Source organism: Hipposideros armiger, unplaced genomic scaffold (assembly GCF_001890085.2).
Source record: "Hipposideros armiger isolate ML-2016 unplaced genomic scaffold, ASM189008v1 scaffold_32, whole genome shotgun sequence".
Taxonomy (NCBI): Eukaryota; Metazoa; Chordata; class Mammalia; order Chiroptera; family Hipposideridae; genus Hipposideros; species Hipposideros armiger.
Genome location: NW_017731382.1, coordinates 3,464,578 through 3,489,046, shown reverse-complemented (window position 1 = coordinate 3,489,046; position 24,469 = coordinate 3,464,578). Strand labels below are relative to the sequence as shown.

Genomic DNA, 24,469 nt, shown 5'->3' with positions numbered 1-24,469 from the left:
CCCGGGGCGGGGCCCCGCTGCCACCCCCGGTGACCCCGCCCCGCCCGGCCGCCCCGGCCGAGCCGCCGCCGCCCGCGGGCGGGGGAGGGGCCTGAACTCGGGGTCGTGAGCCTGGCTCGGCGCCGGACCCCAGACCTGACCCGCCACTGGCCACGTGGCTTGGTGGCTTGACTGAGCACGTCGTTGTCAGACTTTGAGGGGCCCTGGGACCTGGGGTGGGGACTGCAGGGTCTGAATGGCCACCCCCCGGCCTTTGATTCTTAGCATCCTGGGCCCTGAGAGGTGCTGCCTGTCCCCACATCCCACCTGAGCCCAGGATGTCCCCGATGGGGCTGGGGTCTTCCCCGGTCCTGGAAGGAAGCCACTGTCTCTGCAGAATTAGGCCCTGGCCTGGCTCTCTGAACCCCACTTCCCTAGGGCCCCGGTCCTCTGGAGAGATGTTCACCCTTCACGCCGGAGAAGGAAGGCCACGAATACCCCCAAAGAGAACGTCATTTGGCAAAGAAATCGTTGGTTCAGCTTTCCGGCTTCCAAAGATGTTTGAAAAGATTTCCTAACAAAATTCTTCCTAGTCAGATGGGGAACCGAAAGCAGAAGTGGGACCCCCGGCCTCGATTTCATAACTGAAGACTGTCTCTCCCTTCTGCTCCTCATGCCACAAAACGGCCTTCCCCATCTTATAAGAAAAGGGTCCGGGCATTTTGTTGTGGGGCCTCCCAGACCTTTACTGCAGGATCTCCAGGTGAGCTTGTCCTGCTCTTCCCCAATAAAAGGGTCCTCGTCTTGGCCTGAGCCCAGCCAGATATCAGAAATCCAAATGACTCCCTCCTGGACTTCCAGCAATTTCTGTGGCCACCTTTGGAAACGCTGAGGTGACCATGGGAACTCTGCAGGGCTGGGATGCCTGTCAGAGCAGGCGAGGCCCCTGAGGCCAAGCACATCACTTTAGCAGCCCAGAAGTTTTCGTCCTTGTTCCTGAAAAGCTATCACTGAGGTAAAGTGTAGTCACGAGCTCCACCCTTGGAAGTGCCGTTTCTCTTCTTGGAAGTCAGCTGCTGGTAACCCGTGGCGTCTGCCAGCTCATCATCAGGTGACCTGCAGTCACACAGGGCCCCGTGCTCAGGGGGCTCCCGCGCTTGGGCTGCACAGTTTATTTGCTGCGGGACCTACAGGCCTGCCTGATCACCTGGCCTCCAGAAGCCAGGGCCTTGGGCAAGGGCCAGGGCGGGGGTGGGAAGGTCGTTCAACCCTGTGGCATGCAGGGTAAATGCAGGGAGAGATGGTGACACTTTCAGGCTGATAATGGATAGGACATCTGGAGTTGACAAGTTGTGGAGTGCTGGGCTTCCCCTGACAAAGAAGCAACTCAAACTCAAAGTGATGGGAAAATCGGGCAGGAGGAGACTAGACATTTGAAACCACAACTTTCAAGGCAAGAAACGGGTGAGGACTGAGGTGACACACTCTGCCTCTTCAGCCCGTGACGGGTCAGACACGCGAAGCCAAGCAGACCCGGGGCCCTTTCTTCACCACTGAACTTAGCCGTGTTCAGTGGATGGGTGCACGTCCACCTGGCTGACGGCTCTGACAGGTGGGCAGCCACCGACCAACGCAGCCCCAATTTTGGCCACAGTCAGAGCACAGGCAGGTGCGCTGCTATTAGTGAAGGGTGTTTGGCCCGGGGAGCTCTCTGGAGGGCACACAGATAAAGGCAGCTGCAGCTCAGGGAGAGGAAGAATACACCAAAGAACCTGCCGGACTGGCCGCCCTGCCTGCCTGTCTCTCTTCAAAGCCAATGCACCTGAGTGGTAGCTTCCGGCCGGGACTTTGCACACCTGGGAACTGGGTCCCTTGGTGCCTGTGAGGGCATTTGTGACTTATCTCCTGTGGCCTGGAATGGAGGAGGAGCGGGAGGGGGCCCCTCAGCTGGCTCACCTCTGAGTCCCTCCTTGCCTGAGCTTGGTGCTCACAGCGCTTTCCTAAGCTGTGTGCCCCCGCCGTCCGTCTGGGTCACATCTCGTAGGTACTTGAGACTCGGAGTCTCTCCTGAAACCACTATAAAGTCCTCTTCCTGGAAGCCGACCTCGTTTGTGCCCTGGGATTTTCTTCCCGGATGTAACCGAGTAGTACCTGCTCTCCAGTGGTGCTTAAAAGCAGAGACAGCGACATTCTAGAATAGTCTCCAGTCTGGGAAGCGTCTCTCCTCATTTGATGTTGGCGAAACCCTGTGAGGTGAGGTCAGATGTTATCGCCCCATTTTACGAGTGGGAAAATTTAAGCTCCAGAGAGGTCAAGAGACCTGTACTTAGCACAAGGCTTGTGGGTGGCAGGTTTGAATCTAGTCACCACCCCCCCTGCCTTTTTTTTTAATCCCATAAAGTCTCCTGGCACACATGTGATCCAAGGCCATGATGTAAAAATCTAATCAATTCTAAAAATGAGGTTGACTTTCCCCCTCGTCTTGATAAAGAACACACATAATTTAGTTAGGCCACGGCTGGCCCACTCGCCCAACCTGCAGGAGAAGAATACGGGCTGAGTTTTTGTTTACTGTGGAATTGCCTCAAAATCCTCTTTCTCTGTTCCTTCATGCCATGTTGTCTGGCTCCTACCAGCAAGCTGCAGACATTTCCGATTATCCCACGTTCCTGAGTTTAGCCACATCCTGGAAACCGGCGTTTGTTTTGATGGATGCTGATGGTGCTCAGGAGGCAAGCTTGGCTTCCTTGCCGCTGTAGGGGCTCCCCCAGGAGGACCACGTGCCCACTGGGTCGAATGCTCCAGCTGACTCCCAGAGGCCTTTGCAGCGAAGGCCTGCAATGGGGCGGGTCAGGTGTGCGGTCGACTCAGCTGCCGTCCCCAGGCGCCATCGTCCCCAAACCCCCTCCTGGCTGCACACACTTGCTTGGGAGGGAACGTGGCTCCCTGGGGTCACATTGATGAGGGTGGCCCGTCAGCAGTGCCTTCAGAGCATGCCAGCCACGGCCTAGCACGTAACATATGGCCCACCTGGGGGCTGGCCCATGAACTCTTTCAGTGGCCGTGGTCATTCACCTGGTCCACTCGGTTGGCTCTCTACAGCCAGGCTGTCAGCAGACATGTGTGGGGCACCTAGTATATGCCAATCTACTGTCCCAGGCCTGGGGATACGGCAGTGCTAAGTCCCTGCCTGCAGGGAGCTTACATCCCAGTGAGGGGCTGTGTGGATAAAGGAACAGACCCTGGAAGTAGAAAGGGCTTGGGAATGGATCAAGTGGGGGAAGGCTAAGGACGGCAGGGGCCTGGGGAGCTTGGCCTGGGGCAGCTCTCTTAGCTCTCCAGTGAGCTGACATTAAATGAGGACAGAGCCGTGGAAAATGCTGGACTGCTTAAATAGAAGGAAGAGTCTGCAGAGTCCTTGAAACGCACACGCTTGGTTGGGGTTGACCAACTTGGTGGGGAGTGTGGCAGCAGAGATGGCTGGAGAGAGGTAGGCAGGGTGCGGTCAGTGGAGAGCTCTCAGGTGGCCCTGAACACGCCTCTCAGACCTCCGGGCTGCAGGGAGCACAGCTGCTGGCTCTGCCATCCAAGGCCGGACCCCTCTGCCTCGTTCCCGCCCACCTCTCCTTCTCTCCATCTTCAGGGCAGGCCTGCACCCCAGCCTCCTTAGGTTCCCCCCCTCCTCCACGCCCCTCACTGGTGTTTTCCTATCAAGGATCTCAACCACATATCAGCTGTGGTAAGAGGGGGTGAGGGGGTGGTTTTACCCTGGTGGCAGCTAGTTTCCTGAAGGGCGGCCGGCGAGATCTGATTTATGTTTTTCGAGATCCCTTTGGTGGCCAGGGGGAGGATGAAATGGAAGGAGGCGAGAGTGGTGGTCAGTTAGAAGCTACTGTGGTTGTGGTCAGGATTGCTGGTGGTGATGGAATAGGAGTGCCGCTGGAGAGGCAGTGGCAGGGGACACAGGGGGTCACCTATCCGAGAGGTAGGGCTGGCAGGACCCAGGCATGGGCCAGCGGTGAGGAGGAAGGTGAGATCAGCAGTCTAGGCTTCTCGGGTGCCCAGCTGGAGGCTATCTGGCTCTTGACACCTCCAACTGGACCCCCAGATGTAGGGGTCCGAGGACCTGTGGCCCGTGTCTGGTTCCGCCATGTTAGCCTGGCACTTGGACATGCCGATTACCTCTCCAAGCCTCTGGTTATTCTGCAAAATGGAGAGAACCATCATCACCCACCTGCAAGGAGCCTGAATGAGGTGGCAGAGAATTTGGTAATGACCAGTGGGAAGGGAACAAGTACTACCATGTCTCTGTGTCCCCGGAGTGCAGGGCCCATGTCCCCCAGTTACCCCAGGCCCCGCGAGCTCCCCAAACAGCAGAGCACTCAGCCAATATTTGTGGATAAACGGATGGATTTCTGAGACATGTACAACAGAGATTTCTTGGACAAACACTGGGCTTGCCGAAGTGTGTACTTTTGTTTGATTTCAGCTCCAGGAGCCTGGCCGTATTATGCTTATCTCTGTTTCTGCCGCAGGATGCTGCTTATCAGAAACTGCACACGTTGGGCGATGGGAGAGGCTCGGGGAAGGTTCATGTGTCTGTACACCTTCAGGATCACAGCGGTTCAGGGGGGCACGTGTGCGTGTGTGCATGTGCATGTGCGTGTGCGTGTTTCCTCTTGTGCATCAGAGGTGCCACAGCCCAGGACTCTGGTCCTAGTTGTATCTGAAGGGATGGCACAGCATTTCCATATCTGGGCTCGGAGGCTGGAAAGGGAGGGACAGCAGCCCAGGGAGGCCGGCGTGGTGTGGGTACGATACCGCGCTTGGGCTGGGGGAGAAAGCCTAAGGCTCCTCCGTGAAGCCTGGCAGCCTGGCCTAAGGAAAAACAGCAACGTTCTTCCAGTTCTTTTCTCTTATAATTACTTAATTCTTCTTCCCAGAACTTTCTTTTACAGTAAGAACACACATCGAAGCAGAGGACAAGAAAGCAGAGCTCAGTTCATCTGATGATCTGCCCACACCCGCTGACTCACTCATAATGGCCCCTCAGATGTCATTTTCTTGCTAAGACATTTGGAAAAATTTCTGCTTCTGAATCACAAGCAAACACTATAATTCAACAATCTTCTCTGAGTTATTCAAGGAACTTCAATGTACTCAGAGTGGAGCATCGGGGCGGATGAAATCAATGAATTCTCTGAGTACTCTGTTTTTCTCCTAATTACATTTCATTTGTCAAATGAGGGGGGAGCGGGTGGGGGTGGGGGTGGAAAGGGGGCTCCATCTGACCACTGGGGGACAGCTCCCAGGGGAAGTCTGGAAGCAGTCGATGTGGGGTTTCTGGGTGACACTTGGCTTTTCTTATCGTCTAACTTCGGTTCCCATAATAGACCCAAGTGTCATCCGGAAAAAGTCTTGCTACCACTGCATCTCCTCATGGACTGTGACAGCGCCGGAGGAGAGGCTGTTTCAACTCATGGCTGGCCCGGTGGTACTCAGTCATCTCAGTGTCTTCAGGCTGCAGGCATCCTCACCGTGCGTGGCACCCCCCAGGCGTGCTCAGGCTCGCTTCTGCTCCTGCCCTCTGCCCTCTGGGGCGATGTGAGCTGAAGCTCTGGGCTCCAGTGCAGTCACTGTTAACCCGCTTTTGCCAGCCCTTCTCCTGGGGGAGAAAAAGACTTTGTCATTCATCACAGATGGCCACTTTCAATCACTTGCAACAGTTCAGGGCTGGGGGGTGGGAGGGGGTGTCACCTTCGGCCTGGCAAGAGAATAGACCTTGGGTAACACTGGCCACTCAAAGGGGACTGTTTTCCTGTGTCCCGGGAAGGGGCCCCTATTATTGGCCTGAGAACGGTACTATACATTCACCACTTCCCTGGTTTTTACTAAACTGGCAGTCAGAGGACAACTCTTTCCTCAGGGAACAGCTACCTTCATAAAGAAGGACAAAGGAATGGAGACAGAGCAGACTGCTTTTCAGACCTATGCACTTTAAATTCAGATAGCTAGCCCACTGTGCCCATGACTAGCTCAAGCCTGACACACAGTAGGTGCTCAATACCTAGGATTGAATGGTGCCATCTATACAGTGAGCCACAGCTTTTTCCATCCTGAGAAGCAGACTTGAGAAACACAGCCTGCAAAGGCACGCTGGTCCCCACAGCAAGCCTGGGACCGTTATCCATCTCCCAGCTGAGCAAATTCAGGCTTAAGCAGAAGGTGGGCCCCCCACGAGCAGCCGCAGACTCCCTGCCCGGCATCTGCCCGTACCCCCAGCAGCGTCCAGAGCTCAGCACACTGCTGAGACTGAGTAAACACTGCCCGTAGAGCTGGGAATCAAGGCAAACAGGGTTCCTCTTTCCCCCACCCTTTTGCCAACTGCCCCATTAACAGAAAAACCTTTTAAGCGCTCATCTGGAAACCTGGCCTTCCCCTCCCTGGGCAAACGGAGATGACCAGGAGGAATGTGTCCCCGGGCGGAGGGCGTGGGGGGACCCAACACACTGGACCCTGCTCATACAGCGAAGAATGAACACAGGAAGATCAAAAACCCCCCTCTGCCGGCCCCGTGCTCCCTGCGGCGGGCAACCCGACCCCTTCCAGCCCCTCCAGCAGCCCCTGCTTCCCGTAATAGCGCATGCAGTTACTCCATCTACAAGCCACTCCTGACATCCAGCTTTCTTGGAACAGTTTATACTTTCAGTCTAGACCACCCCTTAGGGGACGGAGGAAAAAGTCCTGGGGCACCAGCCCCACTAGGACACACTTGTGAATCAGTGCATTATTGGCTTTAAGAAAACCTGCCATTCTGAGCATGGCTGCTCAGACTTGCCCAGCTGTTGGTGTGCGCTCCACAAACATTTACTGAGGCCTGGTTGCACATCAGGCACTTTGGGGACTCAAAGGTGAAATGGCAGTGGCAGCTGCCAGGCTGGTGGGGAGATAAGGCATGTCTATAAGTAATTAGCAAACACGCGGGCATGTGGTAATTGCCAAGGAAAGTGCTGGGGCCACAGGAGGCAGGGGGGTCTCTGACCCTGGGGCTGGGGCTGGTCACAGCCACTCCAGGAGGGGGGCAGTGGAGCAGCCCTGGAACTTTGTCGGATTCTGATAAGCAGGGGGAGAGTGGGGAGGGCAGGTGCGGGGGACAGAGGGGAGAGCGAAGGGGTGAAGGCTTGCAGGGAGGAAGGCACTGAGGGAGGAGGATGGGGTGACTTCTCTGGAAGCTGAAAGGTTTATTCTGTGTATATTTTTTAATTGGTGAAAAAGGCTGCTAGGCACCTGCACATTTCTTCCTCTTGAATTTACACTTTCTTCTCTTTACCTGTGGAGGTGATGAGAAGCACCTGTGAAGCACATGGTCATTCATATTTGGGTAGAAACAAATTCCAAACTTAGAGAAGTGCTGCGAGTACTAATCTTGCCTGTCTTTGGAAAGATGCACCAATTGTTAACATTTTGTCACATTTGTTTCTCTCTCTCCATTTATCACGTTGTTATTCTTGTTGCCTAAATGTTTGTGAGTATTTTGCTCCTTGGTGACTCTTGACCCTGAATGCGTCATAGTATCTCCTGAAAACAAGGATTTCTGTTTGCATAAGCCTCAGGCCAGGTTCACATTTCGCAGCTCCATGTGGATACAATGTTATTAGCCAATCTATCTTCGTGGGCATGTGGCCCATGAGATCGCTGGTAGGAGCCAGCCTGGTGCTGGTTCCCGAGGGACACAGTTCTTCTCTTGCAGTGCTCAGCCCAGGTCCTTTCACTGTGTGGCAAACTCCTTCAGGAGAAAGTAGAGACTGTTCCCCCCAGGAAGTCCACTGCTAGTCACTTTTCAGCCCGAATCACTGACCTTGCATCTAGGGCCTCGCCTGGCCAGTAGGAATTGCATGGGGTTTAGGAGTTGACAGTCAGGACCGGGCTTGGAGAGAGGCAGGACCAATCCCTCAGCCCGCATCACCCATCAGGTCAGAGGCAGGGGAGGGGGGACCCAGGGGCTCCAGGTCTGAGTCCAGTTCAGTGTTCCCCTTGGATCCACATCCTGGGCGATGGTTTCTTCCTGAATCAGGGGAGCTCCGTGAGCGCAGGGGCTGCCCCACCTGTCTCCTCCATTCCTGAAAGCCCAGCTCCCAATGCATGCCCGGCATGTGGCAGGTCCCCGTGGGTAGCTATTCAGTGAGTGGGGACCTGCCTTGGGGTGCCTGGCAGACTCTGGAGAGAGGCCTCAAGAAGCAGGTGCTTGCCGGCTGTGGTTGTCCACAAGCCGGGGGCCTCCAGGACCAGGACGTGGCTCTGTCTGCCCCGGGCCTGCACCTCGGAAGCTCTGTGCTGCTGGGCAGCCGGGCTGCAGGCAGGTGTTAGGGAAGCCCTGTTGGGAGTCCATCGGCTCTCAGAGAAACCACGGTAAAAAAAACAACCGATGGCAAGCAATAACCCTGGACAGTGGGACAAATGGGGGCAACAATGCGCAAAACCACGAAAGGTGCCGAGGGGACGGCCAGCCAGGCCCAGGCCTGGGCAGAAGGCACTGCAGGGCAGTGACAGAGCAGGTGGCAGAGGAAATGTGAGGGAGGGGAGAGTGTGCACCTGCGGAAGTGCATGATGGGAAGCACAGCTATAGGTCACAGACACGACAGTCCCGGCGTGAAAACGTCTTCCTGTCCCCTCTAGCACCGGCTTGGTGAGGCCCAAAGTCTGGTGAAGGGGTGGGGAAGGCATTTGGGGCCAGGCTGGGAAAGCCTTGATGGTAAGCCACGGAGTTGAGAGTTATCTTTCGATTATGGTTTCCCAAGCTCCTGAGAATCACATATCATCACAACTTTGGCCACATTCAAAAAGGAAACTCTTCTTACCATTTCACTTTTGTAAATACTAGTTATTATTAATTTTCTATCTAATTAAGGTATACAACATAAAAATAAAAACTGTCTATTCATGTTTCCCCCAAAGTCACCCAGCGCCGCCGGTGGCTTTCAGGCTCCTTAGGAAACGTGGCTGAAGACAGCGGGAGCCATGGAAGGCTCTTGAGGGAGCGTGGGAAATGTCCTACTGGTTGTGTCTGTGGTGAAGTCACTTCATGTTTTGGGATATCACGCATGGTCTCGTCTGCCAAGTGATGGGTTTAGACAAAAGGATTCCTAATAATACAACTGGCTTGGACAGGGATGCTCTGGAGGTGGTCCCTGCCACCTCAGTGAGCCGGGGGCCATGGCTCAGTCGTCACACGACATACCTCACCAGCTGGACGCCCAGAGTCCACCACAGCAGGCCCACACCTGGTGCAGGACCTCCAGGCACTGGGCACAAAGGCAGCCATTGGTCTTGAACTCTAGGAAATGACTGGGCAGTATTCTTTGTTGGGAGAAGGAAAAACACCCCCTTCACCAGGATGATAGGGCAGAGAGCAGGGAAGGGTGAGGGCTGGGCCTCTGGGCTGGACACGCCCTTGGGTCACCCTGGGAGGGTAGTTGGGTCTGTTGGTCCCATCACTGAATGACCACAGTTGTGTTGGGCTCACATAGGTGAAGGGCAGCTCTCCCAGAGTCTGAGGATCCGTGAAGATCTTACACTTGGGCAGAGAGCCAGGATGCGTGAAATTGTACACATTCAGATTGGCCAGTGTGGTAACCAGATCGGAGCCAAGGTAAGGAAATTTCGATGGCTAGTGCTAGCTGTACCGCGGACCATAGGAGTAGCCAGCTGAGAAAATATCCCCAAGTCAGCAGGGGAGACAAGGAACCTAGCACATTGCATGCACTTGCTAAATATCTGATCTATTAAGCAATGCCTTTAATTAAAGAGACAGAGGACATAGGAAAGACTTAAAGGGTTCATTTAATTCATGTTAATTATGTCGACTCTGACATGTGTATCATACATGTCAGCCACTTTTACTTTTATCACGTCAAGCAATGAACTTTTCATATCTAAAAACAGTAATTTGTCTCAAAAGTTTTCCAAAGTTTGTAGGGAAATTTTTTATACCATGTCACTAAGATATCTTTCCCTCCTCCCCAAGGTTTGTTATCAAGTTTAAAAAGGTCAACTACTGTTCTATTTAATATATAATAGAAAAGGAAAGAGGCAAACCTAAAAATTTTGTGTACAGCAGCAGAGAGAATTAAAATACCTCCTCCCCTCCCCCCCCGGGGACTATAAATGAGTTTTTTTCTTCCCCCCTTAAATTTTTCTACAAAGGACCTGGTTCAGTTGGCTAACACTAAGAAAACCAATGGCAGAGCCCAAGGTCTCCAACCCTAATTTTAAGATAACCAGTTCTAGAGCGTAACAGCTATCTGATTGTTCTCAATCAGTAATTTTGAAATTACTTTTGCAAGTATGAATTGTAATAAAAACTGGTTTTAATTTTTAAAAAACTTACAGATAAAATGGCATAAGATTTACCATCTGAACCACTTTGAAGTGTATCATTCAGTGTATCTTGCAAACCTGAAACTCTGTTCCCATTAAACCTAACTGCCCATTTCCCCGCCCCCAGCCCCTGGCAACTATTTTCTACTTTCTGTCTGTATGGATTCGACTACTTTGGGGACCTTCTAGAAGTGGAATCATAGAGTACTTGTCCTTTTTGACTGGCTTATGTCACTTAGCACAATGTTTCCAAGGTTCATCCTTGTTGAAGTGCGTGTTAGAATCTTCTTCCTGTTTTCAGGCTGAATAACATTCCAGTGTATGAATATGTCACATTTTATTTATCCGCTAAGCTGTCAATGGACACTTGGATTGTTTCCAAGTCTTGGTTATTGTGAATAACGCAGCTGCGCAAAAACCTTTAATGCAAGTGCTTCAAACCTGAGGCAAAGAAGAAAAGTTGTCCTTCGATTCACAGTGATAAGATGTTCAAAACGAACACACACAGAGAATGGGAGGCTCTGCAGTTGGAAGATAATATGGAAAGAGGACCGCGAGAGGGAGTGCAGGGTCTAGATAGGGTCTCAGCCCTTACTCCAGAAGGGGGGGGGTTGAGGGTGGGGGGAGGGGTGGTCAGTGGTTAGAGCCCCAGCCACTACTTATTATTTGGGGCCATAAGAACTCTAAGTCACATTTAATTTGGGGTGCCATACAACTTATTTATTGTTCCACACCCTGAACAGTGCTGATAACTTACTATAAAATAGCCTTGTTAATAAGACCATGGCCAAAGCAGGGCCATCATTTACAAGATATGGCTGGGAACATGTCCCTGGGGACTTGGACATAAACATTTTCATTGCACTGTGCTATGTGCTTCTCTAGGGCAATGAAAAGGAGCCGTCTCAGTAACTGTTTTCATACTACAAGCTTGGCATATATCTGTATTAATAAATACTGGATCTGTGACTGAAAGTCACATAGAGAGAACAGGCTACGTATGGTTTGAATCGTGAGCCCACCTGATCACCAAAAATGCACATTGCTTAAATTGTGCATAGATGTCCTAGTTATGGGCTTTTTGGGAAACTGCATGAAAATACATCTCCAAAGTGAAATGAGATATTATTGTGAAATCAGATAAGAGTTCAGTTACTTTCATTTCACGGGATCTAGACCTTACTAGCGTGAAGCACTATAAAGTGAAATTAGAGATACACCGTCTGATGGGAAATTCTAAAACAACAGCTTTAATGTGTACAATGGCCTGAATTTAACAGAGCAAAATCCAGTGGAGTAGTTTGTGTTGACATTTCATTTAAGGAGTTCAGGTGGCTGTAAAATGCAGTCGTCACATTTGCATTTCGTAGAGGTATAGAATGAGTTATGTCACAGAGAGGGCATCTATGAAAAGGAACAGAAAGAGTGCCAGGGAAGGGACGGTCAGACAGATCCAGGGGAGCAGGCCCTTGCTCGCCTCCTGTATTCCTGCTCAATCTGCTAGCTTGCTGGAGCCAACACGGCCTTTCCAGGGGTCTCCCCGACCACACGCACCCCCCCCCCACGCATGCGCACACTGACGTCCCTCTTTCTGGTTTCAGTTCTGGGAGGTGATTGGAGAGGAGCATGGGATCGACTCAGCTGGGAGCTATGGTGGGGACTGCGCCCTGCAGCTGGAGAGAATCAACGTGTACTACAACGAGGCCCACGGTAGGATGCTGTGCTCAGGTAGCAGTGGTCACCAACCCGGGGGGCACATTCAGAGAGGGTGGCCCACGGGATGTCACATGGGAATCCCGAGTGGAAAGTCCCCAAGCTCTGTTTGCGGGCAAGCCCTGGCAAAGACGTCACTAAATGGGGGCACACGTCTTAACCCATGCAGATAAGGCACCAACCTTCCTTTTGGGTTTTAAAAAGGAAACCAGAATCACTTCCAATAGGAACAGAATCTGTCATTGGCAACACAACATAACAACACAACAAAACAATGCTAGAAAGAGAATCTGTAGGGTATTTTATACCTTTCTGTGATTGCTACTGGGGTCAAGAATCTGATTCCAAATCTCTCTCTACCAAAGACACCTTCGAGAATACCTTTCTATTTTTTTTTTTAAAGATTTTTATTGGGGAATTGGGGGGATGGGAACAGTGCTGGGGAATTGGGGAAAGGGGAACAGACAAGTTGCTGTCGTTTTGTTCTTCAATCTAGTTGTGGAGGACGTTGCTTCACTGGCCCAAGTTGCCACCATCATTGCGCTCTTCCCGGGCGAGGCAGATCAGTCGCCGGCTTCTGGACGGCCGCTCACTGCGGCTGCTGGCCGCTCACGCTGGCTGCTGGCCACACACGGTAGCCCATGGCAATCCACTGCCACAGGGACTGCAGCCCACACCGTCGCCGGTGACTCATGGCAGCCCAGCTCCAGGTTGAGCTGTTGTTCAGCATCTTAGCTTGTGGAGGGCAGTGTCACTGGCCCTCATATGTGGGATCCGAACCGGGGCCCTCTGGCATCCCAAGCGAGTTCTTAACCATCGCGCCACTCGGCCAGCCCCAATACCTTTCTATTTTTTGACCAGTATCACAGGGTTCTACAATATTCTGATGAAACGGTAACTTTTAGAAAAACAACAGTCTGCTGACGTCTTCCTATTTTTATACCCAGGTAAGAAATATGTGCCGCGGGCAGTCTTGGTGGACCTGGAACCCGGGACAATGGACAGCATCCGATCTAGCAAACTGGGAGCCCTCTTCCAACCAGACAATTTTGTCCACGGTAGGTTTTTCTGAAAGGTTCTGCCAGAGTGACAGGAGGACGCCTCCTGCTGGTGTCCTCACTCCCCCCCTCCTGCCTTCCCCCCACCCCCCCTCTCCTCGGAGCAAGGCCCCCATGACTCCTGTCTGCCACAGGGAACTCCGGGGCCGGCAACAACTGGGCGAAGGGCCACTACACGGAGGGCGCGGAGCTGCTGGAGAGCGTGCTGGACGTGGTGCGGGGCGAGAGCGAGGCCTGCGACTGCCTGCAGGGCTTCCAGGTGGTGCACTCGCTGGGCGGGGGCACGGGCTCGGGCATGGGCACGCTGCTCATGAGCAAGATCCGGGAGGAGTACCCGGACCGCATCCTCCACTCGTTCAGCGTCATGCCGTCGCCCAAGGTGTCGGACACCGTGGTGGAGCCCTACAACGCCGTGCTGGCCGCCCACCAGCTCATCGAGCACGCCGACGCCTGCTTCTGCATCGACAACGAGGCGCTCTACGACATCTGCTTCCGCACGCTGCGGCTGGCCACGCCCACCTACGGCGACCTCAACCACCTGGTGTCGCTGACCATGAGCGGCGTCACCACGTCGCTGCGCTTCCCGGGCCAGCTCAACGCCGACCTGCGCAAGCTGGCCGTCAACATGGTGCCCTTCCCGCGCCTGCACTTCTTCATGCCGGGCTTCGCGCCGCTCACGGCGCGCGGCAGCCAGCCGTACCGTGCGCTCTCGGTGGCCGAGCTCACGCAGCAGATGTTCGACGCGCGCAACACCATGGCGGCCTGCGACCCGCGGCGCGGCCGCTACCTGACGGTGGCCTGCATCTTCCGGGGCAAGATGTCCACCAGGGAGGTGGACGAGCAGCTGCTCGGCGTGCAGACGCGGCACAGCGGCTGCTTCGTGGAGTGGATCCCCAACAACGTCAAGGTGGCCGTGTGCGACATCCCGCCCCGCGGGCTCAGCATGGCCGCCACCTTCATCGGCAACAACACGGCCATCCAGGAGCTGTTCACCCGGGTGTCGGAGCAGTTCTCCGCCATGTTCAGGAGGAAGGCGTTCGTGCACTGGTACACGGGCGAGGGCATGGACGCCGGCGAGTTCGCCGAGGCCGAGAGCAACGTCCACGACCTGGTGTCCGAGTACCAGCAGTTCCAAGACGCCCGGGCGGCTCTGGAGGAGAGCGAGGCAGTGGCGGGGGCGGCAGAGACCGAGGCGGCCGCGTGAGTGGCAGCTGCAGGGCGGAGGCCCTTCCGCAAGGTCCTCTGCAGACGAGTTTCCGGCGGCAGTGCCAGGCCTGCCGCTGGGCACCGCCGTGCACTAGCCACGCAGCCGCCTCAGCTTTCGCTTTGTCACTAGACTGGGGGGAGGGGGCCGGGCACGTGACTGGCAGGCGTGAGGGGCTTCTGCTGGCACTCGCCAACACGCATGGTGTGACATTCAGCACATACTCCAGGAACTCTTTTTTAGTAGCACACTGCATGTATCACAAAGCATTCCCTTTGTTTACAACTGTTTATTGGGTATTTCCTGTAGGCCATAGCACGTGCCAGGCATCGGGAGGACACACGTGGCTGTGTGGGGAACCAGCGCAGCTGACGTTAACCTGTTAACGCTTCAGCAGCACTGAGCAGCACCCCGGACTCCTTACTGGGCGTCCCAGGGCTGTAAGGACTGTGCCCAGCGTCCTACCTCCTAGCTCTTGCCGGCCTCCAGGTGCCTAACTGCCAGCTGGGGAGCCTCACGGCCGAGGTCAGTGAGTCAGCGTCCCTGAGTCAATTGTAGACCCGTGCACAGTTCATGGTGCTAACGGAAAAGGGAAAAAGGGAAGTGCGGTCCTTTCCACAAACATACCTGGCCGAAAAAGAAAAGCCCCCAAATGACAAGCAAAACGCAGGCACTCCCATCGTGTCTCACCTTCATTTCTGAATAGCTGGCTTTTAACAAACATATGCATATACTTTAAGTTTCTTATTAGCGTTAGACTCTGGGAGTTCATTAATCATCTTTGGTTTTCCCTGTAAAGGCTATTTCGAAATGCCCTCTTCCCTTCCGTTCAGGTCACCTTCTGAGAATGCACTGTATCCTCGGCTCTCTCAAAGGGCAGCGTATGCTCGGCAACCATTCAAATCTAAAAATTAAGCAGCGACGGCTGCAGTGTCCTTCTTGGTTACGGAGGACATCGTCTCATTAAGGAACTTTCACAGTTCCAATTAATTTGCAGAAGTTGCCATAAATGTTTGCATGATGACACAGCTTTAACCATTACACGATTTTATTTAATCTGCTCACATTACAACAGGACCAAATACACAAGAGTGTAATCAAATCATCCATAGCTTCTTAATTACAGTTTACCTATTTCTGACATATAGCACTGCCGTCCCTTCTAGTACCAAAGGGTTTTAATGGTCTTCTAGAATTACCAGAGCTGTGTACTATTTGATCCATGGATAGCTGGCAAAGGCAAGAGGCTCGACCCTCACTGCAGAACTCTCCCGACTTGCTTTGTCATCTGCAATAATCGGGCAGCAGGAGGATGGATGACAGTAGCTCATTCTGAGGAACTTCATTCTTTTCACAAATGCATCATAAGGAAATAAACATGTAGCAAGAGAAAATGAACTCTTGCTGTCAACATCATGGCAAGCCTTCTATTTACAAAATTAAAAAGTTTTAAACACTTTCTAGTTGCTCAAGATCACTGAAAACAAGCAGATTTAATAAGAAACTGCACCTATCTACTCCTAGTTTGAAGTTCATAACTTCCTTAGATGCTCGAAAGACCTACAACCTGTGGTTACGTAAGAATTGATACACATGCTTCCGCTAGCACTTTCCTTCTCAAATCTCTCCAAGGCAATTAAATAGATGCAAGGAAGGATATAAATCTAAATTAAAAAACTTCTGCTGTTTCATATTACTGTAAAGATTTTTGTTTGCTCAATAGTAATCATTAAAGTACAAAGAAATTCAATTTTAAATGGCTAAATTGCTTTATTTCAGACTAAATAAATTCCTTTCTTGGAGTCTAACCACCCAGACTGATTAATTTGAGTAGTTAAAAATATTTCAAAGTGCATCTCACCAGCCTACTCTTTTGTATGGTAGAAATAGATTAAAAAACTAGAAACAGCTAGAAACCAAAAGAAATCTGTCCTCTGATTTTGAAGAGATTGCTCCTTTGGTGGTCTGGTTGCTACGGCGACATTGGTCTCTCAGAGACCGCCACAGTAGGATCAAAATTTCAGAGCTTGTTCGATTCCTTCACTTCACACACGAGAACACGGCATGAGAAAGTCATTAACGACAATCACCCAACTAGCTAGTGAAATACCCCCAAGTAGACCTGATCAGGGACCCCTAGTAATCCGGGCAGTGCTGCCAGCTACTCAGCAGCCCTGGATGCAGAAAGTTTGTTTCATCAGTTATCAGTTCAGGTTTGTTTTTTTTTTCCTTAATCATAGAGAAAAGCCTTAAAGAATCTTTGCTGGCAGTCGGTGTCTTTTTTTTGTTACTTTAATCATTGCCACACTGCAACCCTGTCTCTAAGTCTCTCTCACCTGTAATGATCACATCTGCCAGCCTCCCTAATCAATGACTTATCTCTACTTACTTGACTGGAAATCCTTTAGCCCTTTGCCTATCAGTTACTTTGTCTGATATCAAAAAGGCCCCCTTAGCCCAGTCTGTATGAAAGGTGCTTCCTAGTACCTTCATCTCTGCTAGGAAGCACTGACAACTCAAGTGCCTCGACTTCAAAACAGCAGGACAACAGCCCTGAGGCAAAGGACTTAAGCTCTTAGCCTCTCCCTCTTGTGTCACTTCTTGCAAGCCGTGTGCGGAGAATGAAATAAAACCTACATGTCAAGTGTCCTTGGGCAGAAGTCACTGCCAGAGGCTGACAACAAGGGCTTTTTCTTGGGCTCCTTCCCTGATAAATTCCTGCTAGCTCCAGTACCAGGCTGAACACTGGCCCTGGTGTACAAACTCAACAGTGTTTCAAAATTGCCTGCTCAAATTTATTTCTCCATTCTCCAAAAACAGTTAAAATCAAGCAGTTAACTTTGCAGTGGTTTTACTTGGCCAAGTGCTTCCAAGTTTCAAAGAAAGATGAAAACAAGATGAAAGATGAAAACACTTGCAATAATTCTTCATCCGTAAATATTTAACGAATGAATGAATCACCTTGCAAACACCGTCTAACTGCTGTAATCATCATGTCCCAGGCTGCAGGCAAGAATCTTAGATTTTGATTGCAGTTCGGGCCATCGATCCGGTGACTGAACAGCTTTGCCTCATTTCCTAAGAGAAAGACTCCTGGCCCATGGAGAGTCATTTATAAAACAATGTGAAAAGCCCTTTGTGCTGAAATTCCAACCGTGATAGCTCTTCTCTATAGGTTGTAAAAAAAGTGCACAATAAAAACTGAATTCTACCATCTCCTAGTTTTTCTTCTCATCCAGGGTTTCAGTTCATATTTTTGTTTAGGCTACTGGCCAAGCAGCATCACCTAGGCAGCACCACCTGCACAAAAGGAGGAGGCTGGTGGGTAAGGGCCCAGCCACTAATCTGCCATGGCTTCTGCAATTCAAAGATATGGGACAATGAGAGTACCTCAATGACACAGTCTAATATTGTCAATGTCACGAAACCTCAGTTTACATGGTCATAATCCTGCAGCTGTGCAGGAGTTCCCATAAAGAAAAGGAAAAAGTCCGACGGAAACCAAAACCCAACAGCATGAGTGAACCATATACTTCAATTTATTGACATTGTCAATCTAGGAACAAGACAGGTATTTTTTTCCATGAAGTGTGATCGTTTTCAATCTGCCATAACATGTGCCCACACATCTTCACCTTGAAAATGCAGTGTTTCAAGCTTTAGTCAGGGTCTAGAAAAAAAAAAAAAAGAAAATGCAAAAGTTGCTGGTCCTTTGTGTTTTCTTAAAAAATCCCACCTGAATAGGGGAAGTGATGTTCTCATACTGAACTGCATAAGCCAACTGTGGCTTCCACTCGCACGGCTGGTGATGGACCTTGGTTGTCAGCTGTAGAAAAGTGCTGGTTCACGTGCAGAGCCTCAGCCGAACAGGCACGTGCTTCCTGCCAAGTCAAACCCAAACTCTCCTAGCAATAAACAAACTACTCTGCTTTGAAAAGACACTAAAATCGCCCTGTGCTGATGGGGTGGGGGCCAACTCCCCTGCAGGACATATGGAGAGCGGTCAATGCTTTGTTTAAGGGAGCTGGACACTACTTTCTCCTAAGGATTTCACAAGGTCAAGGGAGTGAGATGCAGTTTGGCTTGACTATGCTGCAGAGAAAGGCGAAGTGCTTTTCTCAGTTAGCTCACTGTTAAAAACAAAACAACCCAACATAAAACCAGGTCTCATTACTCAGAATTATGAGATTAGACAGGGAGCCCCTCGAAAAAGGGCTCAATTCAAAACACCGCATCTCCAGATTGTAATAAAATATTTACTAATTCAAAATGAAAATGAAAAGTGCTTAGGGGAGACAGTTCCAATAAGTAAAATTGCTCATAACCACAAGCTGCCAAAGGATTAATATTTACCGCGTCTCTCTGCTACTGCGGGGCTGAAGCTTTTTAAAAAGCAAAACAAGAAAATCAAACCTGAAAAACCACTCTCTGGAAATTTGCCTTGCTTATCTTTGAAATGACAGTGTCAAGAAAGTGGTTTAGAGATCAAATAACTTCAGCAGTTTGGTGCACAAAAGCCAGAACTTGTCAACTGTACAAAACTGTCTTTTCCTGTCTAGGCTGTAACTTCACATTGCCAACACCTCTGGAGAAGTGAGATGAACCAAACCCTCTGCAGGCACAATACATTCAGCAAAACAGTGCTCACTGCAGGGTCTTGCAGATTATATGGGTGACGGAATAGCAGGACCCTCGCCTGCACCAGCAGCCCTTACATTCAGGCAGTGATTTGTGAGAACGTTTGCAGATGTGGGGGAAATAAAAATACAAAGAGCTGTAATTTTTCATGCTCCTGAACTGTTATGTAACTCCAATAGCAATTACAAAAGTGGGGAGTTTATCCTCCAAATTATTTGATTTTGTGCAAATGAAACAGGTTTAATTAAAATAAGGCGGCTCTCTACCTAAGCATTGCTAAATGAGCTGAAAATCAATGTGCCAATTACTTCTGCTTGTCAGGGCCCAAAACATCATCCTTCTATTATGCCACTGGACTTCTATAACTTGTGTGCTTTAAATTATTATCCCAGTAACTAACTTCTACACACACCGGCTGACCAAGAAAAGGACACAACTCAAAGCTAAAATTACTTTGATTTTTTTAAAGTACTATAACAATTTAAGATACAACTCTTCTAAATAAATCAGAACTTACAGATTATTCCTTTTTCACTTTCACAATTTTTACGCTGCTGCCAGAAGTCTTTTCAGCATTTGCTTTGAATTCTGTTTTCAGAGCATCTCTCACTGCTTTTGCACAGATCTGGGAGTATCGGATGTAGCTGGGAGAAAATGAGAGACAATATAAAGTTTATTATCAATGATCCAGCCAGACTGGACTGGCTGTGAGACTGTTTTTCTTTTTCTTCCTATGCTTTTTAATTTTGGTTTGATTGTACATTATTATAGAATTGGATTTAAAAATGACTAGTGCCAAAAGGAATCTATACAAACAAAAAAAAGAAGGCTAGAAAGAAATGTACCAAAGTCTTAATTGGTGCTAGGATGAGTGACCTTTAGTTTTTCTACTTTGTACTGTTTTCCCTCTTTAATACACATTAATTCAAAAGAAAAGATGCATATTTAAAAAAAAAATCCCACAGCACAGGAAATAGACCAAAATGTTAATGGAATCTGTAACATAAGTGATTTCTTTTCCCCACTTCTCTACTTAAAATTTCTTCTTACATTATTCTTACACGGTAAAGTACATATAATTAAAAGGGAAAACAACTATTTTGAATCAAAAGTTCTTCCCGATTATTTAAAGGTTTTCCTGAGAATGTGGGATTCTGTTTCACATTTCTGCCATCAAAAATACTTCCCAATCAAGGTTTCCAAATTTAACTGCTGAAAAGTCCTTAGAGAACATCAATTCTAGCAAAATATCTAACAGTCTGCTTCCTGTTTAGTAGATGGACTCCCATCAACATCTTATTTTCCAAAAGATGTCAGCTCACTTTTTACACTTTTTGAAAACAGGAAAGGGGGGAGGGTGCTGCTGTCTATTTTGTCATGTTTCAGATTTGGGTTTTTGTTTTGTTTTTTTTTGGTCAAGAGGTAGGCGTTCCCATGCCTGCTTCCACTCTTACTAATTGGGTGACCTTCAGGCTGTTCAATCTTTTCAGCTAGTTTATTCACCCAGAGAAACAATAGAATAAAATAGAAGGATAATTACACTTGCCCCACCGGTGGGTGGGAGGAGAGACAAAGTGTGAAGAGCATGAGTCACCACATTCCTCACATAGTAGGTGCTTAATAAATGGCACCTGTTACTGGGACAGGGCTCCTTCCGCTTCTACGAGACTTGGCTTGGCCTCACACGTCAGAAAACTCTGGGGTGGCTCATCTGTCTCACGGGCCTATGCCCGAGGCTGCCGCCACTAGAAGGTGCTACCATGTCCGGTTAAGTAATAAGGTGTGTCGCCTGTAGCCAGGTGCTACGCTCACCTGGGGGCACAGGTGAGGAAGCGCAGCCCGATGGGTTCCCCTGACACTAGACGGTGTGTCTTCAAATGGGTTCCATGCTGAGCTTCCCAGCAGCCACCGCTCACCTGTGCGCAGAGCTCTCTACAGGTTACCAAAGGCTTTCCCCCGTTTTACCCATAAGGAAACCTGAGTGCAACCGTGCCCTTAAAATAATAAAAAGTGGGCACCATCATAAAAGGCCCCCAGTTTGGTGCTGGAAAGAAAGGCCAGAGATGCTGAGAGTGGTTTCCATCACGACGACTCTCCCCAAGCCTTCTGGTTCCCACGCTTTATGTAACTACACCCCTTTTACGCCAGGAGCTGAGTGTCACTCCAAAGGACCCAGGCCTTCCCTGCACAAGAGAAGCTGTGCCTCTGACATGGCATCGCGCTGGCCAGAGGTGGCCGAGGTGCGTGCCAGGCGCTCGGGCACACACGAGGCGCGTCTGCACCTGCAAGCTGGGGGCCCGGCCCCCTCCGTCCGTAGGGGCGCCATCTTAGGGCGCACTCGCCCGGCCGGACCCCCGCCGCGCTCCGCGTGACCTCCGACCTCGGGCCGCGCCGGCCCTCCCTGCCCGCCTCCCCTGCCCGCCCCTTCCGCAGCCCGGGCCCACCTGAGTCCAGCCTGTCGCCAGTACGCCACCATGATGTCACGAGACTGGGCTTGTCGGGCCAAATCGCGAGGACGCGTCAATGTCGGCTAAGCGAACGACCCAGCGGCCGGAAGGTCAGGCCTGAGAAGCGGAAGGGGCGGGGCTTCGGACCTGCCAATCCCACCGTCTCTGCCCCGCCCGGCCCTCCCGAACAGCCCCTGCTGCCCTGCCGTGGAATCCCCCCGGCTCCGGGAGCCAATGGGGACGCGCGACCCGGGCCGCGGGTGCCAATCCCCAAGCCGGCCGGCCGGCCTCGCCTACCGATTGGCTCGGCGAGAGTCCCGAGCATGTGCCCCGCGGGCTTCCGTAGTAGCCCGGCGGGACGGACGGGACAAGTGGGGCGCTGTAGGGAACGCGAGACCGCGTGGTTTCGGGGGCGCGAGACGCGGAGCCACGTCCGAGGCCGGTGTCGTGGCGCACCCCAACCCGGGGTCACGGCCAGACGGCCCATCTGCGGAGCAGAGGGCTGCGTCCCGTCGGTGACATTGAAAACACCTGGGTGCCTCCACCCCGAGTTACAGTGAACTTGTGAAACTGGGCAGCGTGCCGACTCCCCCTGACATTTACCAGGGGTTTGGGGCAACCCGTGAAGTGTGCCAAGACCGGGGGCAAATGACGACAGGGAGGGGACTAAAAGTCGGAGGACAAAGGGCTGGAGGCGCGGGAGAGGTTCCACAGCGACATCGGAAACCCTTTGTCTCTGCGCGTCTAAGTTAGAACCGGAGCCTCAACCTTGCAGCGTAGAGCCGGCTTATAGCCTGTGGCAATTGTGTCTTCTCAGGATGAAAAACATTTATTTTGCTCTTCACATTGTAAAAAAGTTACAGGAAAAACAGTAAAAATATTTTTTAAAGAAAGGTTCTTAATTCGTATGATTTCCACTTTTAATATTAAATAGGATAAATGCTCCACAGTCCAAGAGTCTAATCTCTGAACTTTCCAATTTAATCCTCTCAAATGCATCTCCTTGCTGTGCATTTCTATTTTAACAGGTAAAAGCCATAAACTACCAGCTATTTAAGAGGTAAATACACTGGAAAAAAAATGAGAATTTTATCGTATTAGAGCAAAAAAATAACAGGATAAAATTTGTTTAGAAACCTTTTTTATCATTGGGACATGCATTACACCTTTTTCTGAACAAGTATAATTTACAGAAATTATACAAGGCAACTTTTTATTAAATATCAGTATCTAGCAGTTTTGTATAGCTGATTGTAAAAACCATTTCTGGTTACAAAAAAATGATCAAAAACCTTATTGAATTTAACTTGCTTTTACAAATTCCCTAAGAAGTGTTATGCTAAACAATATTTTAAGTAGGAAAACACCAACTTTTAAATAGTTTGGTATACTATTTCTGTGGTTTATGTACATATATTACCTGGTTTCTTTTATAGGAAGCCTGACTAGAGGTTTATCACATTAAGCAATGTAAAATAAAGAGAAGAGCTAATCAATCACCTTTTAACAAAAATATCTGCATCAACTGCAAGTATTAAATATATTATTTATGGTTGATAATCGACTGCTACAAAATATGAAACAATACATTTACTGGACTGTTTTTCAGAGTGCAGCTGCCCTTAGGCACTCCAAATGAGGATTTCCCATGAATAAAAGCGGCAGACCGATTCTTGCAGTGGTTAGTTTAGGTCAATGCCCTTCCCCTCCCTATTCTTTTCTTCTTCACCGCCCCCACCCCTGCAGCGGCACCATGTTATTAAAAACATTAAGAACCTGGGATTTATGCTTCAGAGCAAGACATCATTTGAGTAATTTCAAATGATGTACAGCTCCTCATGTAAAAAAGATGTTTTGTGGTCACAATTATTTCAAAAAGTAATTATATTCAAATAACCTGACATATCATGCTTTAGCAATTACGGAACCATGATTTTGACACATGGCAATTTATAAGTTAGGCAAATGTGAAATGCTAAAAGATGTGAACTGCTGTTCTTCTGTTTAAGTTTAGAGTGCTGCAAAATTCCGGTAATGACTTTATTTTTTCAGTTAACATAACCAGCCCACGATACAGCATACTAAGTCACAAAGTACAAATCCAAGGAAGGAAATACTTTTACTTAGTTACAAAACTTTGGCAAATCAATACAGTACTCTTTAATACAATAAAATCATCTTTTTTGATTGGCATAATGTATTTAGTGATATTTTTCACTACAAAAATGTCATTTAAGTACCAAATTAAAAGTATGGTTGTTAATGGTGGTTTATAGCAGAGGAAGTTATTTTATACAAATTAATGTGTTTTAAAACTATACAATTTCTCCTTTTACAGTTAGTTCCCTCTTAAAGTCTTCTGCAAAGGGCAACTGTGTATATTTAAGAGGTGGCTCTGCTTTGTTCGGCAGTTGGTCCACGGCCAGGTAGAGTTCCAATGCAGGAAAAGCTTTAAAAGTCTACCTTAAGGCGCTTTAATATGCTAAAACCCATTTCCAAGTACTTTTCAAAAATCGTTAATTTTTTCACATGAATAATGGAACCCTCATAACCAGTCATTTCAAAGACAATTTCAGATGATCCCCTTTATTTAGAAACCCTACACCTCTTTGTTTTGAACAAAAGTCATGTAGCCTTTCTTCAGCTTGTTAAAAAAAAAAATCCTACCTAAAATATAGTTGTACTTTTTAAATAACAAATAAATATATTGCCAGCTAATGAGACCCGGGTTCCTGGGTGTTGTATACCAATGTTTGTCGTCATTTCTCTACAAATGCCGCCGCCGCCATCGGTGTCCGTATGCTCCCTCTTGCCGAAGCCGTCAATTCTTCAATCTCAGCATTTAACTTATGTATTACCCACTCCATTGCTTCTCGGCCCTTAAAAAATCCACAACATATATTGTTACCAAGGCAGCAAAGGCACATATCAAATAAATGGCACATCAGGAAGTAACCAGGAACATTACAAGCATAACTAAACCTTACTGGGATGGACTGCTTTTGACTTTGCTTTTTCTGGTTGTTTTTTTTTTTTTTTTTTTTTTTTTTAAA

The 24,469-nt window shown here is 49.6% G+C and overlaps 3 protein-coding genes across 4 annotated transcripts in view; 1 reads left to right on the top strand and 2 right to left on the bottom strand.

The window, feature by feature from the left end:
* The first annotated feature begins 287 nt into the window (after positions 1 to 287).
* Positions 288 to 18,000, top strand: TUBB1 (tubulin beta 1 class VI). Of its 2 annotated transcripts, XM_019637294.1 has the most exons (5): positions 288 to 2,232; positions 9,507 to 9,628; positions 11,958 to 12,066; positions 13,017 to 13,127; positions 13,262 to 18,000. In XM_019637294.1, exons 2-5 carry the CDS (start codon positions 9,572 to 9,574, stop codon positions 14,329 to 14,331), a joined length of 1,347 nt encoding a protein of 448 aa, XP_019492839.1. In that variant the 5' UTR covers positions 288 to 2,232; positions 9,507 to 9,571; the 3' UTR covers positions 14,332 to 18,000. The 2 variants fall into 2 exon arrangements, with proteins under 2 accessions (XP_019492839.1, XP_019492840.1); XM_019637295.1 differs by lacking the exon at positions 288 to 2,232 and having other exon boundaries at positions 9,460 to 9,628.
* ATP5F1E (ATP synthase F1 subunit epsilon) lies at positions 17,853 to 21,556 on the bottom strand. The gene is made up of 3 exons (XM_019637297.1): positions 21,414 to 21,556; positions 19,487 to 19,613; positions 17,853 to 18,001 (listed from the first exon to the last, which is right to left on the bottom strand). Exons 1-2 carry the CDS (start codon positions 21,443 to 21,445, stop codon positions 19,490 to 19,492), a joined length of 156 nt encoding a protein of 51 aa, XP_019492842.1. The 5' UTR covers positions 21,446 to 21,556; the 3' UTR covers positions 17,853 to 18,001; positions 19,487 to 19,489.
* A 1,886-nt stretch (positions 21,557 to 23,442) lies between these two features.
* PRELID3B (PRELI domain containing 3B) overlaps positions 23,443 to 24,469 on the bottom strand; it is an 8,353-nt gene continuing 7,326 nt past the window's right edge. Inside the window, exon 6 of the mRNA XM_019637296.1 lies at positions 23,443 to 24,295. Coding sequence (XP_019492841.1) covers positions 24,176 to 24,295 — 120 coding nt within the window. The 3' untranslated portion in view covers positions 23,443 to 24,175. The remainder of the gene's footprint in view (positions 24,296 to 24,469) is intronic.

Coding starts and splice junctions, on each gene's coding strand:
- TUBB1 (XM_019637294.1), top strand. CDS start 9,572: ATGCGTGAAATTGTACACATTCAGATTGGCCAGTGTGGTAACCAGATC. Junction 9,629..11,957: donor GTAACCAGATCGGAGCCAAG/GTAAGGAAATTT, acceptor TTCTGGTTTCAG/TTCTGGGAGGTGATTGGAGA. Junction 13,128..13,261: donor ACCAGACAATTTTGTCCACG/GTAGGTTTTTCT, acceptor TGTCTGCCACAG/GGAACTCCGGGGCCGGCAAC.
- ATP5F1E (XM_019637297.1), bottom strand. CDS start 21,445: ATGGTGGCGTACTGGCGACAGGCTGGACTCAG. Junction 19,614..21,413: donor TGGCGACAGGCTGGACTCAG/GTGGGCCCGGGC, acceptor ATTTTCTCCCAG/CTACATCCGATACTCCCAGA.